Source organism: Lissotriton helveticus, chromosome 6 (assembly GCF_964261635.1).
Source record: "Lissotriton helveticus chromosome 6, aLisHel1.1, whole genome shotgun sequence".
NCBI lineage: Eukaryota > Metazoa > Chordata > Amphibia > Caudata > Salamandridae > Lissotriton > Lissotriton helveticus.
Window position 1 is genome coordinate 997,394,319 of NC_136067.1, and position 22,755 is coordinate 997,417,073.

Genomic DNA, 22,755 nt, shown 5'->3' on the forward strand with positions numbered 1-22,755 from the left:
AAAAAATGAGCACCCGTGTGCTGTTCCAGGATAATTTGCTGAGCAGAGCGAAGATTGTGGATTGTTAAAAAGGTGTTCATCGCTTCTTGCTCTTTGGTTTTCATTGCTGGTGGGGCATTGGTAGCAAGGTCTTTGATGTTAAAGTCTCCTAATAACAGTACCTCCGTGGACGCAAATTCCAGTAAAAGATCTTCCAGGTGTTTTATTAGTAGATCGGTTACAATTGATTTGGTAGTTTTCATTGTATTATGGTAACAGTTAATTAGGAGCACGGAAAAGGCCCTGCCTAAAGATGAGAGGCCGGTGATAAGTACAGTCTGCACTGTCATCATGTTCCGAAGAATGGGTGTGGCCGTTATCTTACACCTATGCTTGATGAAAATAGAGAGGCCCCCAGAGGGTCTTCCGTGTGAGTTGGCCTGGACGGCTGGTTGAAAAAGTTCGTAATAGCCGAGCAGAGGCGATGGGGATAAAGACCAGGTCTCCTGGAAACAAATGATGTCACTTTTGTTCAGAAGTTCCACGGCTGATTTTGAGGCAAGAGTTGTCTTAAGCCCGGCCACATTCCAGGACGTGATTATTAGTATAGGGTCGGACCGGTTGGCTTCCTTGTTAGGAAGGGCACTGCTGGGCAGAGGTAGTTGGAGGGTCTGGGGCAAGGTGCCCGTGGCAGCTGTCATTGGCGTGGAAGACAGGGCAATTAGGTTTGCAACTTATCAGGCGTTGATTGTTGTGGCATGCGATGTTTATAAGATTGTCCGCCTTCGACGCTTTTGAAAGCCAGGCATGAGTTGCACCCCGGGACCTCTTCAGTACGCTAGTAAGTTGCTTCACTGGGGCCTGCGGGAGAAGAACATGGGGGTATTTTTGTTGAGTAGGGACCCACATTTCGATGCCCCAATTTTCAAATAGACTGGCTTCCCTGAGAATTGCATTTCTGATGGATTCCTGGAACCATGTTGTGATGGTGGCCTCTGAGCCCCCTTTCCCTGGTATTGAGGAGAACTGGACCAATTTAAAGTCTGAGGAAGTGACCCTAGACAATGCTGGGACACAATTAAATAAACGGATAAGATTATTTCTGTTAAGAATGTCATGTGGGCCCTTATGGTCGTAGTGAGGAAAAAATATGAGTTCCGCTCCATTTTCTGGGTGCTGATGGTTCTCACTCCTAGGTATTCCAGTTGGCAGTGCTGGCGCCTTCGGGTGTTAAGGGTGTGCTTCAGGTGGATAATTATTCTCCTCCGGTTGGGTTGTCATTCCCGGGACTTGTGTCAGTTCGGGCAGAAAGTACCTCTGCATATGCATGGAGGAATCCCAACCGACTTTAGTCGGATCCTCTTGTGGATGGCACGCACAGTGGCCTTTCGCTTTTCCCTCTATCGTACTTTGAAGGTCCATGTTCAACATTTTTGCCATTCCCTGGCATTTGAGTGGACTGTTTCGTGCTTCTGGCATTGCAGCTGCGAGCTGTACAGTGTTGTTCTGACTGCCAAGGCTTTGGTCATGGATGATTGTTCCTATGATTTTATTTGGCAACGATCCATTCGCAGTCGTTGTAGAATATAGTTCGATAGTTCCTGAGGCCCCAGATGCTCCCTGTGTTGATAGCCCGGCCTGTTCACTGGAATCCTTTGATCCCACGGGGGTCGTGCTTGTCTCAATGGTTTTCTTTTTGGATTTTGAGGACAAGTTGAAGATGGGAAAGTAAGGGGGGCACCTTGATTTAGTGGCTAGCGTACTGGGTGCCACCTACCCTTCAAGCCCCACTCTCCTTTTCGCTAAGCGTTGTTTTTTAGATTATTTTTTAAGGTTCTTTCTCTCCCTCTTTGACAGTAAAGGTTTCGTTGGAAGATTAGAGGAACTGTGGATCGAATCAGTATGAGCGATGTCGGCACAAACCGGTCGCGTCATTACTAACTGTGTTGTTGTTAAACAGCTAGTGTCGATGAATTCCAAGCCCACAGTGGGGTGGCCAGGGCTGGTTGCCGGTAGTGAACAAGCCGAATTTTTAGTGGCTGGGTCGGCAAAGGGGGGAGTATTTTTTCTCCCTGGTGGTGGGCCGGCTGGTGTGGTGGAGCATAAAGGCTCTTCAAAGGAGGATGGAATTTGAGACTCTTGCGTGGACTTAGGTGACCCGTATCCGTTAATGTGACACTTCACGCTTTTCATGATTGCGCCCAAGATTTCGGGTAGAGACGAAAGTTTATTGATTATTGGAGAGCAAGAGCATGGAGTCAAGTTGTCCATTTGCTCCACCAAGCCTTAAAGAGAGCTTATCCTAGAACCCAGGTCCGACAGTGCTGAAGCCAAAGTTTGCATTAGATCGATCTGCAGTTCCATTTTCTGCGACTGCCATAGCGTGGCTTTAGCAATTGCATCTTGCTTTGCATGAAGAGAGGTCAATGAGACCGAAATAGAATTTGAGCGGTCCAAAGAGGCGAACACGGGTGATTCCTGATCCTCTAGTAGAATTCTAGAAGAATTTGAATGCAGGCCGAAGCCCGGAGAGTGGGCGAGTGATTCTTCAATTCGGGTTTCTAAGGATGCCAAGAATCGGTTGGATAATTTATAAGATGACAAAGGGCCTTCATAGTTTGGGCTCTTGTTTAAAGAAGGAGGGTCGTTGTGGCTGATTGGGGGGGCCCCTGGACATAAACTTAGACTGTGTTGTGATGGGGGCTTCGGTGATAAGTCAACCGCGTTGGAATTGTCAGAGTGTTCTAGAGGTATAGACAGGACGCTGCCGTGGACTTGAGCTTGGACTTGGAGCTTGGTTGCGGTGTTTAGTGTGGTGATGTTTATGGAATCAGAGCCGGAGACTGGTGAGGGTAGATTTCCCAGGGTTGTAGAAGAGGTACTTAGTGAGACAAAGAAACTGTCCTGGGTCATGATGACATCTTCCTGGGAGGGCGTTTGCAGCTGGTAGGACTCGTGTGAAGCAAAGGATTTGGGCAAAGGTAGGGGGGGATTCTCCGAAGTTGGACTTTTAATGTACGCAAGGCTGGAAGAACAATGATTATCAATCTGAATATCAGCATTTGAGTCCGCATCGTGCTGTATTATTTGGGTAGGGGGAAAGCCAATTTGGGGAACAGTTTTACCAAAAAAGTCACTCATCAGAGGTTGCGATGGAGAGCCACCAAAGTGTGACGATTTATCTTGGGGTGGCGGTGACTCCTGTTAAACTGCCCCGGGGGAGGCGGAACGGAGAGTAGTGCCCTTTCTCCTTGGTAGTTTTCTTAGTTGCTTGGAGGTATCCATGGCAGGCCAGCAAGGTATTGTTTGCGGGCTTAACGGGTGCAGGACTTACACACCCACTGTCCCCTCTCAAGAGTGATGGAAGCCCAAGAGTAATGGAGGGGAACTGGGGCTGCACCCACTGAGGCGTCGCACCCCTAGGCTCCGAGCGACTGCAAACGATGGATACGGTACCAGCCTCAGCCTCAGCCTCAGCCCAAAGCGCCGCCCGCAGCTTAATTGCCAAACTATGGAGGTTAATGCCCAGCCGGGACCTTTCCTTGCGTATCTTTAGGCTGAAGTCCGTAGTTTAAATGAGTTCTGACTCCAGCTGGGGGCTTGTTGCAGGTTAGTAGTTAATAGGAGCTGATTAATACGATGTCGCTTTAAAAGCTTTTTTTTCCAGTTTTTGTGAGCGGTACAACACTCTTTATACAGCAATATTTTCCCCCTCCAAGTTCGCTGTGCAGCGTTATGTCTCCTTCCTGGCGGATGATATTTAGCAGTGAACAACAGTGTATAGTGGACAACGGTGCGGGCTGTCTTGGCAGTGTGTGGAATGGGGGCTTGCTGGATCTTCAACACTTGCCTCTAGCCTCTGCACTCATTTCCTCTGCACTCATTGCCTCGGTCCTCTTCCCTCTGGCAGCCTCTCTCTGCAGACAGTGCCGAGAGCCCCCTCTGGCAGCCCCCGCTGCCCCTGTACAGCTCGAGCGGAGGTCCGGGGCTCACAGAGGGCTCTGCTTCAAACGGGCACCTACCGGGTCGATCAGGGTCTGGAAAACAGCAGGCTGCCACGTGCCCCTGGGGGGGGCGGCTTAGGCAAGGCTTAGGCAGGCAGCGCTGCTGGCGTGGGGAGCCTCTGTGGTTCCGCTATAGTTCCGCTGTGTATCGCAGGTTCGCAGGCTGCCAAGCTGTCCAGCTCCATCTCACGTGCCCCCGGGCTCAGCTCCTCGTGCAGCCTGCGCTTCTGGGCTGCACTGCTCGGCTCGGCTCCTCCTTCGGGTGCTTTACGCGGTCAGCAATAGCGGTGGTGATGGCGGCCAGCAGAACTGGAGGCCAGGCAGCTTCACGGTTTCTCGGCGACGGGGTCGGGGCTCAATATCTCCTAACCTCCCCGATGTTCCTTCCGACGCCACGCCACTACAGCTAGGCGGTCTGCAATCTGCTTGACTCGGATCGGCTCTGCTCTCGGAACGGAAGTCAACCAACAGCTAGCCATATCAGTCAAAAAAGTAAGGAGACTTGAGCATGCACATCACTGCATCATGCAAATTTTTGTATCCACCTTAAAGCAAGATGAATGGAAAACACAACAGACATGCCTGCAGGGACTACATTGCCCACCAGCACCTGCACCAGGAGAGGACCATAGTCTGCCCTGTCTTGCCCGCTTGTCGCACAGCGTTTAAAAGCGCTTCAGCTCTCCCTTGGTGCGGGAAAGCACAACAGACATGTTGCACTTGGGGCCACATTCGGGGGACTACATTGCACACCAACATGCACCAGGAGAGGAACCATGGTTAGCCTGGGTTGGCCCTGCCTCAGCCCTCCCGTGGCACTGGATGCGCCCGGGCTGCCCAGGTCTAAGAGCGGGCCTATCTGCGCCTGTTCTCGGCTAGACAAGGCTGGGTCCTTTCTCCCACGCAGAATGGTCTTACACATGTTGCTAAAGCCAATGTTAAGCCATGTAGATCTGTTGCTGATAAGGGCAAGACACCTAAAGCCTTAGCAGCAAGCACAGAGGATCCGAACCGTTTATTCACTATTATTTAAGATTTGAAAACTTCAGTCAAATCTTCCTTTTACTACTTGTCTTGTATAATAACTTTAGTTGAAAAAACAACCTCTACCTGCATTGAAATTCTGCATGCTGATGCAAGACATAGGACCTTGCCAATCCAGAATTCATTTACAGTGCCTCCTTCTGTTACCCACCTTCCAACTCTATATCCTGCGGTAACCATCATTTCACCTGACATACTGTAGCCCAGAGACCCCGTCAACTGACATAAACGCCTCGAAGACGGAATGGTGGGTTGCTGACTCTGCCCCTCTCCCCTCTCTTCAATCCCCGCAGAACAAGTGAGCAGACGATACCGAGCCCTTATGGACAGAACCTTATGAGGAAGAGGAGAACGGCGCCTTTAATTGTGAGTATCCGTCACTGGCCGCCCCGCCCTCAGAAGAAGCCGGACACAGCGGATTAGTTGAAAAGGAGGAAGCCTTGGGGTCAGCGTGTGACGTCACGGAGAAGGAGGTGAGATCGAGGTGTGAGCGTCGAGCGCGGTGGAGCGGAGAAGACCGAGCGGGAGAAAGCGTCCAGAGAACCAGTGTCGAGGAGAAGCCAGGAGGCCAACGTCCCCACGGTTCGCCCAGCCGCACCCCTGGAGGAGTGTGGCTAAGCCAGGTGCGGAGACGGGTTGCAGGCTGGGTGGGGAGGCGGGGAGATGTCCCGAAGTGAGAGTGCTGTTTAAGGAACAGGCGCCTGGGGCACTGAGATTGTATAGTTCCCCTCACTTACGTGGGTTCCTTCCTTTCCCCTCCCCTTGTGTCCCTCACTACCTGCACCATAATTTTCACCTACTTACCTGCTTGTATATAGATATTGTACATACACCACCAAAGGTGATCCATCACTCCCGGTATCCCTTAGTGGATAGAAAAGAGAGTACAAGTGCCTAATAGCCGCCTATCTTTTCTTTTGCATCCCGTTACGGAGGGTGAAGACCACATAACCCTGATGGCTACGAAGAGACTGTCCCAAGAGAGAGCCAGAGTTAGTAGGCGCAGAATCTTGCTGCAACAACGGACCCAGCACGATTCACCCGGGAAAGACTGTCCAATACTAAAAAAAGATCATACATTAAAATAAAGCCTTACCTACCACGATCAAGACTCCGGTCCCCTGCATCAACCCCGCCACACTTACTTTAGAACTTTGCACTGGTACTTCATCTGATACTAACCATGTTAGTCTGATCCTGCATCTCAATTCTCTACCCAATAATTCTAAAACACCCCGACCGTCACCACACCTGTGGGTTCACAAAGCCACGCCCTTTATGGTGATCCTAGGGAATGTGCCAACTCTTTCCCATCCTGAATCTGAATCTTGGGAGGGCCGGAAAAATAAAAAAATCCATTGGATTGGTAAGAAAATTTGTCTGAAAATGTCCTCTTTGAGGACATAAAAATGGCTAGAAGGGTCAGTTGGATTCGCAGAGGAGTCAAATCCTTACCAGCTGACTATGTAGTTATGGCTTTTAAATCTCCTTCTTTGGTACAGTCTATTCTGTGTAGACCTAGAATCAATTCTACACTCTCTTCTTTACATCAAGCGATCATCTTTCTGCTGGGGTACTTTTATCGCCCCCTGAATCAGGAGATGGGCCCAGCTTACTGATTTGTATCCCCTAATCACCACTCAGTATTGTTTCTCTGTGTTGATTGAGTTGGAAGGAACTGACTGGCTTTCATCAAGACCAGAGAAGCTTCTCCTCTCTGTTGTCTATCTGCCAGCGGGCCCTGAGACTTCCATGTCAACGGCAGAGGCTCCCCTCACAAGGGTTTGTTCACATTCTTTCTCTCCCTTAACCAAAGCAGTTAGTCACGCTCCCCCAGCCTCCACGCCTACTACAGTGTCTGCTGAGCTGCTGCATCTTCAAGTTTCCTTTTTTGGAATGTAGCAGGATTACGTTCCAAGGTTTTTTTTTCACTTTGGATGGACCCTGTTATGAAATGTTGGTGTCTCTGCTTTCAGGAGACTTGGGTGTTGGAACCTATTCACATCAATTGATTCAAGACTTTCCATGAATCTGCTGTGCCATCTCATGCTGGTAGATCTGCTGGGGGGGGAGTTTGTCTAATTATTTTCGAATCTGTTGCCCTACCATAAGAGCAGACTTGAACTATCCTCATCCTATAAACTAATTGTTGTATGTGAGCTCTCGCTCTGATTAAACCTCATTATTGTAAATTTCTATACCAATGCTCCTCATTTCGAAATTTTTTATGTTTCTACCCAATTTGAGTATGAGCTGGAAAAAAGTATGCTGATGTAAAGGGTAGAAAACTTTTATATTGTGGGGCGGTAATTTTAACATTCATTAATTTTCTTTTCCAGCTATAATGGTTTGTGGCTAGGTGGATTCTAATAATAATGACCAATCCCATTTTTGCATAGCAATTTAGCAATTATGGTTTGGAATTGAATGATATAATGTTAAAGTTCGATCTTGTTTTTGCAAAGGAGTCCCCCCCCTTTTTCCTTTAATTCCATTTTTGTTGGTGGTGGACATAACACTGTTATTGATTGCATTCTTTATTCTCCTAACTGTGAGTTTGTTTTACTCGATTTTATAACCCACTTCATTTGTATGAGTGACCATTTGCCCCGGAGCATTATGGTCAGACTGGGGTATACTTGGAAAAGCATCCATGTTGAACATATTAAAAATATAGGGCCAGATGCACAGGCTATCAAAAACTTGCGAATTGTAATTTACAACACTGTCTTAAAAATTGTTTGCGATTCCTAATGGGGTTGCAAATTGCATGCCTCATTAATACTCATGAGGCAGGTGCAATTTGCGACCCCATTGGGAATGGCTAGCACCCCCAGGGATGGTGTCATGCGGGGGTCAGCAGACAACCATGTCTGTGACTGCTTTTCAAATAAAGCATTTTTTTTTTATGCAGCCTGTTTTCCTTAGAGGCATTTAAAAAAGAAAAAAAAATTAAACAAATGTTTCATTTAAGAGTTGGCTGTGGTCCGTGGGGACCACTGCCTAGTCTTCAAAAATATTTTTGCTGCCAATCACAAGGGGACAGGGGTCCCCTGGGGACCCCTTCCTGTTTGCAAGTGGCTTGCCACCTACTTAAAGCAGGTGGTAAACTGCAATTGTTTTGCGACCGCAATTGCGGTCGCAAAACAATTGTACATTGAAGTGCGACTCGATATTGGGAAGGGGGGACCTGGCATGTTCCTTCCTAATAGCGTGTCGCAAACCCTATTTTGCGAGCCAGTCATAGGTTACAGAATCGGAAAATAGGGTTTATACATGCGGCAGACCAATTTTGCCGGTGCAAACAGGCGGATTTCCGGTTTGCGACTGCAAACAATGGTCGAACATCTGGCCCTTAGCATTAACTCACAATGGAATCTCTCTGTGTTGGTCCCTGGCAAATTTGGGAAATTTTCTTCAAAAGTTGGTTATTGCTAATAGGGATACCTTTGACACTTGCCCGGATATTTCTTCTAGTGATGTTGCTACTAAGGCTGCATTTCTCATAATTTCTGGTGGGATCAAATACACTTTACCCAGAACACAGCCCCAGTCAATTAAGGACAGCCCTGTTTGGTTTGATGCAACTTGCCCCAAAGCCCATAATCATCCTAAAACTGCTCTTCATAAGCTGCCGGGCTGTCTCCTGGAGGTGAGAAGGTGTGGATTAGAATACATTTAGCACTGATAAAAAGGAAGAAGGATTAAAAAATAATATGGCGTGAGAATCATTGATTGATGCCAGTTTGTCTAAAGACAACAATGCTTTTTGGCATGTTATGAACAACCCTCTTTTGAAGGATGGCCACGCCCTTAGACTGGTAGCAGCAATTAATGATACTGATTGAGTCACCCATTTTCTAAGATTTATTCTAGCCCTAGTCAGTCGCCTCAGGGGTTTGACCCTACTGCCATCAATGTTTTGACTTCTGATTTTAGTAATTTATGTTTCTCCTTGGACTGAGTCAATGTGGCACTAGCAGGGAGCAAAGGAGGGAAAGCACCAGGCAAAGAGGGCATCCCCATTGATCTGTTCAAGGCGAATGTTCCCTTATGGGGCCCAATTCTGACCAGAATATATGGAGCTTGGTACCGTTCGGTATTTTGGACACCTGGTCGGAGGCATCAATTGTACCAATTTCTAAGTACGGGGATCTTGCTAATCCTGCCTGTTACCCCCCCCCCCCATTTCACTGCTTGGTAAAAGTGATAGGGAGAATACTGTTGAATCTATTAGAGGAGTGGGTCGAAACCAATAATATTCTTTTGGATATACCATATGGCTGTTGAAGGCGCCTGGGGAATGTATAGCGAGGGTTAAATCTTAACTTACTCATTGGTGAATACACCTCTGAAAAAGAGCCACCTGTTCTTAGCCTTTATTTATTTGTGGAGCATTTTTTACTGCGTTTTGCATAGCAGACTTTGGGTAATTCTATGAGAGCGCAGGGTGAATCCACCAATTATAGCTCTTCTCAGAGAAATATATTCTGTTTGCAAGGCTAGAGTACTTTTTGCCCCTGGGGGTGAATGCACTAGCAGATTTGAGCTCGAGAGAGGGGTCAGACTGCTGTGTTCTCGCACCCTTTTTATTCACTCTATATAATATCAGACTACAGCCTGCTTTAACATGTTCTTGCAGGGTTCTTCCCCAGGTTGGCCATAGACCCATTCCTTGTTAGCTTTATGCCAATGATTCTGTGCTCATGTCCCCAACTCCATTGGGTTTGCTACTCAAATGCCTCATCAGTTTCATGTCAGATCTCGGTTTGACGGTTAATATAGGGAAAAGCTTTGTAATGAAGTGTAGGAGGCAAATCAAGAAATGTTGCCTTTTTTTAACAGGAATGTTAAATTAAGTTTTACTGGGACTTTTTTTATTTGGGTATTTTATTCCACAATCATGGCTCAGACTCCAGAAGTAAACATCAGGAAATTGTATTTTAACAAATTTAACTCCGCTTTGCTCAGCTTTGCAATTAAGCTGGTCAATGAGCCGATTAGGAAAATGCTGACCAATTATGACACTACATTTTTATCTGTGGCCCTAAACGGGGCAAGAATCTGGGGCTTTACTAACGTCATTCAACACCAGATGGCAGAGAACGCTTTTTTTCAGGCAACTTTTGTCTGTCCCAAATAGTTGTTCCACATTTGTTTGCCATGCACACCTAGAGGCCTTGTTTTATCTGACATGACCAATATCCAGACCATCTTATTATGGCACAAAGCCTGGACCGCTGATTATTCAGTATAACCCGTATGATTTTACAAGGCTGTCTTGAGCTGACGCGTTCCCTTGGTTTAAATTTGCCAAACAGTTCTGTATGAAACTGGGTCACGTTGAATATTTTGAAACACCAAATGTTTTGCATACTGTGAGTAGAAATGTTCTAAAAAACTAAAGTCTGTCCTTTCTTAACACCCAAAGGCTATCACAGGAAATGGCTAAATCCAGTGTCATTTAAAATCAGTTGACACTTGTTACAGATGGCGTGCAGCCGTATCTTACCTCTGTACAGAACCGTCAGCATAGATTTGTGCCAGTATGTTTCAAACTTGATATCTTTAATTGTTTAGTCACTTTCCCTATTATCATCAATTGGTCAGAGGCCTTGTTAAAATGCCCCTTTGACGGCCTTTCTAATCAATGCACTCTGCACATTATGTTCTTTGTTATGTTATGTTATGTTATATTTATGCTTCTATAGCGCACGGCCACTCCGTTTGGAGCATCCCGGCGCTTTTTCGAAGGTACCCACCAGAAGAGGGAGAAACATAACACTGAAGGGACATGCAACACACCTATAAAACAGCAGCAGCGGACTATGGAAAAAGCCATGTTTTAAGGGCCTTTCGGAAGGACAGCAGGCTAGAAGCCTGTCTTAAAGAGATCGGGAGGTCATTCCAGGCACGAGGAGCTAGATAACGGAAGGACCGACCTCCTGCTCTGGCGCGCTTGACAATGGGAACCTTCACTTTGGATAGCGCAGCAGATCTAAGAGATCTAGAGGGCTGATACCAAGACACACGTTTAAAGATGTATTTAGGACCAATACCATGTAAGGCCTTGAAAGTCGTAGTCAGAGTTTTAAAAAGAATCCTTTTATCAATCGGGAGCCAATGTAAGGTAGAGAGAAGAACAGTGGCTCTGGCTCTTCTTGGGAGGCCGAAGACCGCTCGGGCTGCAGAGTTCTGAGCAACTTGAAGACGCCTGACCAGGTATTTGGGAAGCCCCAAAAATAAAACATTGGCGTAATCCAGTCTGGAGCCAACCAGTGCCTGAACGATAATTTTTCTGTGCTCGATGGATACTAAAGGTAAAAATTTACGTAGCATCCGAAGGATGCCAAAACATTTCCCAGTGAGAGAGGAAATGTGAGGACCAAAAGATAGGTCGCTGTCAATGATCACTCCCAGATTTTTGGCCTTCTGGGATGAACTAACGGGGGGACACATATCCTGCGGCCACCAGGGTTTCCAATCCGGCTCCGCAATACACCCAAAAAAGAGCAGCTCCGACTTGTCGGAGTTGCATTTCAGTCCATGGTGTCCTAACCACTCGAAAACCGCACTCAGACAACCTCTGACCTGATCGTCGTTAAACAGACCATTCCTGTTGCTCACAAACAGGAGCTGGGTGTCGTCGGCATAAGTGACAATCCGGGCGCCGAAAGACTCCACGACCGCTGCCAGAGGAGCCATAAAGATGTTAAAAAGGAGGGGGCTCAAGATGGATCCTTGGGGAACCCCCACTTCTAGCAGCGGCATCTCGGCGGAGTAAGGAGGAGCCCAGATTGTCTGCCGGCGGTCGGCTAAGAAGGATTTAAGCCACCTCCACACCGTTCCCTGCAGGCCAAAGTCCCAGAGTCTAGTAAGGAGAAGCACATGGGGAACGGTGTCGAACGCCGCCGACAGGTCAAGCATGACCAATGCCGCCTTTCTTCCAGCATCCAGCTCCTCCCGGATGGCGTCAGTGACTTCGAGGAGCGCAGTTTCCGTGCTGAAATTCGCACGGAAACCGGATTGGGTGTTGTACTTGTTATGTACTGCCTCGTAAACATTTTATTTGACCTATTCTTCATGAACAGAATTTTAAACAATGACGACCTACACTATTGTTTTTACAACAATTGACTTCATTAGGTATTTACTGTAAGATTTCTAGTTTTCTATGTTGTGTGATACGGGCAAGTAAAAATATGATAGCGCTGTAATGACAGCTCATAGTCCACTTTTTAACGTTTTACGCTTATAAAATGTGCAATTTATTTGAATGACATGCTTTTATGGCTTCTTTTAAGCTAATCGAATAAAGCCGACTAAGAAGGATGGTGATCAGAGGGGAAAAACGCTCAAGTGTTGATCAAAGTAATAAATAGATATGTAGAAAAAGAGTGTTGTTTTTGGGGAGTTATTAAAAATTCTCCTGTAGTCGGGTATATTGTAAATCTTATGCTCAGCTTACACAGTATATTTAGAAAATGCCAATAAAAAGGGATTTACAAAAAATATCTGGCATGATACACCTAAAGGCAACTGGACACAAAACCGACAAAGACCAGACAGCTAATGCTTCCACATAAAGGAGAGAATGCCTCCTTCCCCATCTTGGTAAATATTGACATCGCATTCCCTAAGTGGGGACAGTACTGTCAGCTAGACTTGCAGAATTTTGAAAAGCTAATGGCAGTAGACCGCCGAAGTGCACCAGTTAAAGATGGTGATTGGATGGGAAAAAGATCAAAAGTTGAGCACTGTAATTAATAATATATAGAAACAGAATGTTGGCTTATGGAGTCACTAAAAATTAAAAAGTGGAGCAATGGAGAGATGTAATCAGTCTTCGTGCATATATTAAGCAGGCATCATAATTATGATCGCTGTGATCGTCTGCAACAACATTCACATAATCTTGGACAAGAGGGGATCTGTGGCCCTTATCCTCCTTGATCCATCGGCAACCTTTGATCCAGTTTCACATCAAATCTTCTTAGACAAGAAGAAAATCTGCAGGGGAGGGTGTTGAGCTAGTTTGAATCTTTTTTGAACACGAGGTCACAAGCTCTCCATCTGCGGTCCTTCTATTCCTCCTACTGACAGATGCGCTGCAACATTCCTCAAGGCTTTTTGTTGGGCACTTGCCTTCCCAATATGCACAGGACACACCCAGCCAATCTTATAACCCCCAGTGGGTTTCAATTTCACTTATATGCTGATGACACCCAGACTTTTCTGCGGTTCAAGAGCGGCCACATCCAAGACAAATTTAAATCTTGACTCACATCAGTAGCTCACTGGATGGAGATCAATACCCTGAGGCTAAATGCAGCCCAAAGGAGTTTCTAGTGATTGGTAACCCCTTCCAGCTTGTCGTCAAATTGGCGGCCTCAATGCTTGAGCGCTTGCCCAAAGCCTAATATAAGTGTGCATGATTTGGGTGTAATTTTTGACTCTTCGTTATCGTTTGAGTCTCACATCAAAATTACAGCTACATGTATCGGGATGAAGATTCACAGAAAAATCATTTCCTTTGTGCCAAGTTTATTTTTCCAAAAACTATGGAACAGGCTCTGAATTCCAATCATTTGGACTTGTAATGAGTTAATCAGGTCAAAGCACAAGCAGTTTCGTAAAGTGCTGAAAACACATCTTTTACAACTTTAGATCTCCTTGTGATTCCTCTGCTTTGTTACTAGCACCAAGACACCCACACTCTATAAAACTAAAACTAAACTAAACTAAACTAGAAATAAAGGGCTGGAGAACCAGACATGCTGCAGGACATACAGACCCAGAAAGGGGAGAGAAAAACCCAATCCATCCTTGGAAGCAGCTGAGGTATGAGAACAACATCTCAACCAACCACCACTATGCAAAATCCAGACACACGCTCTGGCGCCAAAGAAGATTACCAGTCACAAGCAAAGCAGGAGACAATCAGAGCAGAGCTGGGTAAAGCTTCTCTTAATGCTGCAGCCCAAGGGAAGGACCTTTTCTTGAGGCAAGTTTCTTTAAGTGGTGAGGAAAGTGATGAGACCATGGAAAATGCAGAAAGCATCGAGCACAAAGGTAAGCATAACAGACCACAAATTCTGGAACCAATAGTGTATGGGGCCCACAAAATCATGGAATAGGCACAATGGGTTTGAAAAGTTGCTGGAACACTTTATTTTCTACAATGTCAGATGCTGGTGTCTGAGAAATTCTTTCAGCACACTAGGCACTATATGCTCACCTCTAAGAAGTCATTACACAGGGCAGCAGAAATAAGAAAAAGTGAAACTTCCCTCCCTTCTCTACCAGTGCAACTTTGAAACTGACAGTCCTTCTTAGCTCCTGATCAAATACACCAACTCTGCACTTAGATTCGGCATCGCGCCTTACAGTATAGAGGAAAACAACCGTGTGTTGGATACACACTTCAAATGACAGCCCTATTTGACGCCTAGAAGCATATTTGCAAAAAGGTTCAAGAAGGTAAATAATACGTCTTTTGTTGGTGAATTGTGATGTTAAGTCAAATAGTCAGCACATACCATGAAAAGCACATACATGCACAAACGTGTAGTTTAGTTGGGCAGTCAATCACATTCTTAAACATGCTCATACTCAGAAAAGCACAAAAGACAACAGAGGGAAGAACAGAGCAATACAGACAGAGAGAGGGAAATATGCAGATACATGAAGGAAATCACCTTCCAAATATAACCCACTCTCTACTAACCAACTCAACCACAAAACCATATCTGGACTGAATTAGCTCTTTCAGACACATACGCATCACTGAGTATAACAAATAATTCAGACCATCATTCTATTATTACACCTCAATGCAATGTTTAATTCCCCCATACACGCGTCTCTGCACTTTGAGCTAAATATGTTCAATTGACCTCCACACTACCAAAGCACAACTGCAGAACATACAAACCTTATTACGAATGAGCCATATACAAATCCATACCACTCCTTAAAATTTTACACTACCCAACTGCACACTCAAAGATGCACTTGAGTTTTATGATGCAAATATCAGCCCAATAACCTAGGTCATTCAAATACACTTGCATCCCTATTCTCATGATCACATATGCGTAGTTCAAATACGTAAGTCGACCACACAGATAACTTCTACTATTAGTTGATACACCTCCTTGTACAAACAGAAAATACACCGTAAAAATGTACTCTATTACATACATATCATAATAATATTCAACTATGCACCCTTTTCCTTCTCCCCAGACCAACTTCAAACAAAATGTGACATGGTTTTCAATCAAGATCTCTTGGGACGCATCATCTATATTCTCCTTGTGGGATGGGATCAAAACCCTTGTGTTAAACCTCTGAGTCCAGCAGGCTAATGATAGCTGGGTTCGCTTCTTTAACGGGTCAGGCCAGGCCAGGCCAGGAACTCTCAATTCTGTACAGCACAACAAACAGCATCCCCATAACGATAAACATTCTCAGAGGATCAAAATATACAGATTCCGTTTTTATGTGGGCATAATGAGCCGTGGGGACAGTGTCAAAGCTCTACCCCTCCTGCACACAAAAGAACCTGCTTTCACATTTGTGTGAAGGGCCAACTTCTCCCACTTACCCCTCCCCCGGAGGGGTTTCTACTTATAAGTCGATCCTTATTTCTGGGCTATGTTGAGCAGAAAACTAAATTCTAGTAGGAAATGCCTTAAACCTGCAAAGTCTGCAGTAACGTACTACAGGGTATCTTTAATTGTATCAGTTTTTACTTTGGGGAATGTTGCCTCTTTTCTTCTTGCAAGCATGATACTAACTCCCTGACTTGTTGGCTTTCTCCCATTTAAAGACCTCTTGTTATTACATTGCTGGGGAGCTCAGAGAAGGATGTAGTCTGTCGAGGTATGGCTCACTTGAAAGAAGCCTTAAACTGAAGGCTAACTCGACTCAGCGGTCAAACATCCCAAAACAAACGCATGAGGAAATTGGTCCCTAAAATGCACCAAGAGAAGGAGAAGTGCTACCTTTCTCAGTGCCCAGAATTGTGTAATGGCTAGCAGAAATCCCTGTGCACAAGCGAGGAATTTGGCAGATTTTCAGGAATAAATGAACGTTTTATTCTTAAAGGAACTTCAGCTCCTTGGATGGTGAACACCCCCTCCCTGAGTCTTTAGAACTGGATTTGGGGAAACTGACGTCAGGTAGCAATGGAAATGGCCATCAAATGTATTGTTTTCAGCCCTTTTGGGATTCATTTGACCAATAATGGTGACCGCCACTCAGGAGACCAGCCCTTAGATAAGGTGCCTCACTTTCCCACAGACTAAAGAAGTGCTGGGTACCACACCTGGTTTAATAGACCCTGTAACCACCTCATGACGTTTTCTTAAACATTAAATATAACAGTCTCAAAGTATCGACCTTGCCTTCTCTGTAACAGACCAAGTGGGCCTTAGAAATCTGATACGAGTGGTAGCACAGAATGGAGACATGCACTGGTGAGTGTTGCCTATACAAAACAAACAAAAGTAATGCAGGTCCTCTGCTGTAAACTGCTTATGGCAATTTGCAGTTTTAAACGTAGAGCGATATAGAATAGCTGTGTTTAAGAGAACAAAGATCCAGAATGATTGTCAGAATAAAAGGAACAAGCAAGGGAACGCACCTGAAAAGTAATTGTAGTTGTGTGTGTATATACAACCACAGGCACATTACTACCTGTGAAGTGCTCTTCATTAAGAGTTTTAAGAAGCAGTTTCCCGCACCCACTTTATGTAGGAAGGTATTCAATTCTGATTATAACAATGCTATTCTCTTATGTGGCATGTATTTTCTCCTACATGACTCTCTAGTCAATTACTTTGCAACCAGTTGAGAAATTGCTTCTTCTTGCTTATTAAGAAAGCCACGAGAAAACCTATATTATTCTCCCAACAATGCAAGTGATAAAAGCATGAGCCCGTAATATGGTTTAAACACGTCAGTGTAAAAATAGGCAAAGACTGTAAATGCAACCTACGTCCTGTACACCTCTTCCAGTGTTCTTGTCCCACAGTGAGCAGCTCTTTTACACCGTCATCCATCGCTTTGGTAAACTTGCTTACTGCCTCACATTTCTGTTCACTGTGGACATAAAGCAATTCTGTTAATGGAAATATATTATCAATGAGGAAGAGCACCCAAGTTGGAATAAAACATGCAAATTATTTGTCAAGAATAATGGAGTACATTTTTGCATGAGTTGACGAAAGCAAAATGTGCGAGGTCTCAAAGTGCACACATTTTAAAAGTACAGGTGCATCAGCAGTTACACAAGCATGAGTGTAAATTTTCCATTGTTAACTACAAATGAATGATCGTGTTGTGAGCGATATTTAGGACTACATGTTTGCGTCAGACAATATTTCAATTATATTCTGGAACGATTCTGGACAAACTCCACCTACGAACTCCTCTGTTATGTTTAATCTAGCTGGTTATACGAAAAAATATTTAAAATAACTAGCAAAATAGTCTGTTTCTGTGGAAGGAATTTTTTAACTTGAAGAATCCTGACAGTTTTATTTTTTAAATTTTGTATAATTCTTTTAATTAAACAAAACGTCAGCAAAAATCACAGTACAGAGGTAATGCCATAATACTGATAGCACATCAGCGGGTAAAGGAAGAATTCAGAAACACATGATTAGGGGCATCATGGGGAAGAGGGCACATCGAATTCAACAGTTCTGGGTGGCACACAAATCTCTCTGTTACGATTCCAGGGTCCCCATACCAAAGACCATTTCCGAGGGCGTCCCCTCGCTAGATAAACAGTTTTTTCCCTAAACATATACCAGTCTAAGTTGTTTCCCATACTTCCAAGGTGGGAGGCTGTATGGCTCCCCATAGCTGGGCAATGTTTCTTTTCGTTATAATGTAGCCCAGTGTAGCCCACTCTGTATTTTTTTTTAATTCGAAACCTTTTACTGAGGTTCACAAGAAATAAAGAGCAAAGAAGCAAACCATGGGTCATCATAGTTTGTAGATCATAACAGATAAGAAAAAGCAAAAACTAGTTTCAAGAGTCGATTATATATGAAATACTATGGTTGTTAGTCTCGACAGTAATTGTTACTGCTGATACATTTTTGTTTTTGATTTACCATTAGGTAAATCTCAATGACCTAAGCAGGGCTAAGGAGACTGAAAGAGATGCCGGGAAGGGAAGATAGAGGAGTAGCGAGAAAGTAGAAAAAGAGAGAAGCTTTGGCAGCCATGCTCACTAGCCTGACTATTGTCACTGAGTTATGTCACCGAGCTTACCTGGACCGACCTTGCCACTGTCCACTTCACCATCGCATGATCCTCACGCACGACCACCAAACCTCCCAGCTCCTCCCACCACAGCTGGAACAAAATGACAGAGATCCAATGGATGGACACCCTAAACACCACCCATCCCGACCTCCCAACCTACCTGGAACAGGCCGTCGAGAAATTCTCCGTTTGGATTACCAACTGCACCAACAGAGTTACCCCTATCAAGCCCAAAAGATCAAGAGATCCCCCAAACAAGCCCGCTTGTATACACCTGAACTCAGCACCATAAAACATGACTGCAAACGCCTAAAAAGACAATTGCACATCAGCAAAGATCCCACAGAGCGAGCCACCTTCAAGTCAGCCCTTAACAAATATCATCAATGCCTGAAAGACATGAAAAGATGCAACCTGAAGGACCGCATCGAAGCCAGCTCCAACCATAGCAAGAAACCTTTCAACATCGTCAGAGAGTTCTCCTGCCCTTTAGCCACTGGGAACACCATCCCCCCCCCTTCCCAAGAACTCTGAAACACCCTGACTGACTACTTCCTCAATACAATACCCACCATCTACAGCAACTTCGAACCACAACCCACCAACCTCTACAGACTCCTCATGCCAACTGACAACACCAACCATCCACTCACAGCAAGGACACCGCTCACCACACAGAACACCACAGTCATCATGAACTCCATCCACTCTGTAGCACCCACAGACCTTTGCCCTTACCAGTTCTTCAACCTCTAGAGCAAGGAAATCAGCTAAAAACTCACCTCCATTCTCAACAAATCCATCACCACAGCCACCTTTCCTCCTCAAGAAATCCTCTGCCGATCCCAGCAAACTTAAGAACTACTGTCCCATCCCTCTCCTCTGCTAAAGTCCTTGGGAAGGCCATCAACCACCAGCTCACCCAACACCTGGAGAGTAACAATCGGCTGGACACCTCCCAAACGGGCCTCCATGCCAACCACAGTTCCCGAGACCGCCCTGATCACTGCCACCGCCGATGACATCAGGTCTCTCCTCAAACCACGGGGAGACAGCGGCCCTGATCCTCCTCGACCTCTCTGCAGCGTTCAACACCATACCCCACCACACCCTCATCACAAGACTCTACAACATAGGGATCCAGGTAGACGCCCTCAAATGGATTGCATACTTTCTCACAGGACGAACACAAAAAGATCCATCTACCACCCTTCTCTTCGGAACCCAAGAGCATCATCTGCTGCATCCCTCAAGGCTCAGCCCCACCCTGTTCAACACGTACACAAGGACCATTGTCCACATCGTCAGAAAACAAGCCCTCAACATCATTTCCTACGCAGACACTCAGCTCATCCTCTTGCTCTCAGAAGACTCCTCCACCACCAGGACCAACTTTCCCAACTGCATGATGAGCGTTGCGGAGTGGATGAAGACCAACTGGCTGAAGCTAAACATGGACAAGACGGAACTCAGACCCACACCGACAGACCATGACCGCAACCTCAGCATCATCATCCAGCATCATCCTGGACAGCAAACCCACCATGAAATGCCAGATCAACAGTCTCCTCTGCCTGCTTCCACAACCTCCGCATACTCCAAAAGATCTTCAGATGGCTCCCCGTCTACATCACAAAAGTCGTCACTAAAGTCCTAGTCACCAGCTGGCTGGACTATGGTAAAGCGCTGTATGCAGGATTCACCCCTCAACTCCTGAAGAGACTCCAGATTATACAGAATCCACCTGCCACACTCATCTTCGACCTCCCCCAAACTGACCCACATCACCCTCCACCTCAGGAACCTCCACTGACTCCCCATCTAGAAGAGATGCCAATTCAAGATGTTGACACATGCCTACAAAGCCCTCCATGACCAGGAACCTTCATACATCAACCATCGCCTGAACTTCTACCTACCTTTTAGACACCTGCGCTCTGCCTACCTCGCTCACAGTCCCCACATCTGCAGAAGCAACAGTGGAGGATGATCCGTCTCCTACCTCACCACCAAGACATTGAATGACCTCCCCCTGCACCTTCGAACATCATCCTCTCTCCGTGAATTCAGAAAAAGACTCAATAACTGGCTCTTCGACTGATCCCAGTAGAACCCAGCACCTGGATACCCTCATGGGTGATTAGTCGTTCTCTACAAAACAGTTGATTGATTGATTGATTGTACCCTGTGAAGGCTAATGTGTGCTGAATAAAATTGTGGTAGTTAAGATGGACTATGGGGTGTATTAGTGAAAAATAGATTTTATGGGGGCTTCACTTTTTATAAGCATAGGTTAAGTGTAGATCAAAGTGGTCTTGGCGTGTTAAGTTCTAATGACTTAGTGAAGACTATGTTGTCTGCGTTTCTCATAAGGCAAACCCAGATCCACCATGTGTGAAAAGATATGTTTTTAATAGCCTTTCCATTCACACAGAATATATTTGATACCAATGGTTAACAGGAGGCTAGGGAGAAAGAGCTCTAAGAATTTATAATTTGGAATGGAATTAAGACTCCAAAAAACTAGAAGTATACTGATAAAGAGTAGGGTTATGTTTAGTTGGAATATCTTATGAATAGTCAGTTCCATGCCTTTTCAAAACAGAAGCTTAAATCTCCAGTTAAAAACACATGTTCAGCATCCCCAGCTCCTTCTATACACTTCCACCACTTCTCATTATTGAGTAAAACTATCTATAAAAGTTTACTGAGGGTCAGAAAGGAATTGTGTATATAAGCCCAATTTACACTGGGATATAGAAGGAACTATCTCAGCTGCAGTAGATTTCCATATTTTTATCCATGATTCCTGAGAGAAATGTTTTTTGTTTAGTTTAGCTCCAATTTCATTATATTTTGTTTCAACTTTAGTAATAATTTTGGATTAATATTTGTGATTACTTTATTAATTTTGGCTGCCAATGGCCTTTAGCAAATAGTGTATGCAGTAGATTTAAAAGGTCTGGTAAATTTAATGTATTCCACTTTAAGTTTGAGGAATTGATAAAAATCTAAAACGGGTAAACCAAATATCTATTGCAGAATAGCAAAATACATTTTTTTGTGATGCCTCATAGGGTTCCTTTTTCCACCCTGTCCCCAAAGAAGCCTTTTGCCATCTACTTCAATGGTTGGATTATTCCATTGAGACATCATACTGATTTTTATTATTTTGTTTTATGTCAAGATATTTTAGCACTGAGGCGATATGCCTTATTGTAGTATATGTAAGGGGTAATTTGAAGCTTTGCATCATGAAGGTAGCCATCGGGGTGAGGGGTTTTAAAGGTAATTTTGAGCCCAAGGGATTAGGTCAGACTTTTCACCTCAAAATTACTGTATACCTTGTCTTGGCAGAAATAAGATTTGACACTTGCAAAAGTCTGATACACTTCCATTTCCTCCACTCACTACTGTGTGGCTTCTGAATCTCTAGAGAGAGATCCTTGTTTTCTTTGCTTTCCCACATAAAATGAGTCTGTCAATAATCATTTGAACAAACGAATCAAAAGATGTAAAGGGAACATGCTAGTAATAAAGCGGATCTGTGGACAGCCAGGCCATGTGGATACATGTGGATATATATTTCGGGATCCATACCTGACAGTTCACATCTCGCAGTGTACTGGAGGCCGTATTCGTGTAAGCGGATCGGGGTGTAATAGACTCTATTGATAAATTTGTAATGTATAAGACGGTGTCGCCCGTTCAGAGACAAGCCGTATAGCCTTGCAGCAATAATGCCATGTATTGTCGTCTAATGCAATTTCTATATATCGGTTTGCCAGTCGAGCCAGGCTTAAGTAAAGTGATGTTTCCGATAGTCTTGGGCAGGGGTGTAAATATTTGAGACAACCGTCCGAGGGGATTCTGCCCGCAGTAGGAGGAAGAAGGGGGCAACCTCCAGCGGTTCAGTCAGCTCATCTCCCAACATGTCACAGAGTGCATGCCTGACCCTATAGTAATGAAACTGCGTCAGAGGGGTGACGTCCCGCCCGTCCAAGACAATTTCTTCCCATCCAAGTCCCACTCCGACCTCCAAGAGGTCGCCAATTCGTGAAATATCAAGTGATGATAGTGCGCGCTGCGCCTCCGGCTCAGTGAGTACCGGCATCCAAAAACACAGTTCGATTGGAGCAAGTGGAGAGTATAAAATAGAAGCGGCCTGCCGCTTCAGTATGTTGTACCATGCATGTGTAGTGGCATTTATAGAATCAAGTGTACCCGCAAGTCTATATGGGGCTCGGAACAGATATGTAGCCAAATGGGGAGGGCACCTCGACAATTTCTCTATGGGCAGATGGGGAGGAGGGGTTTGTTGATGCAGCCAGTAAAAAGCAGGCAAGCATTGTGCCGCATGATAATAAAGTTCCATGTCCGGGGCACCAAGGCCACCTATAGAGTAAGGGAGCGTTAGAATATCCCCTCTGACCCAGGGTTGTTT

At 45.1% G+C, this 22,755-nt stretch overlaps 1 protein-coding gene across 2 annotated transcripts in view; it reads right to left on the reverse strand.

Moving 5' to 3' along the window:
* The window catches only part of SNX9 (sorting nexin 9), an 884,063-nt gene that overhangs the window by 241,178 nt on the left and 620,130 nt on the right, over positions 1-22,755 (reverse strand). For both annotated transcript variants that reach the window (XM_078648636.1, XM_078648635.1), the window contains one exon: positions 17,032-17,135. In XM_078648636.1, coding sequence (XP_078504762.1) covers positions 17,032-17,135 — 104 coding nt within the window. The remainder of the gene's footprint in view (positions 1-17,031; positions 17,136-22,755) is intronic.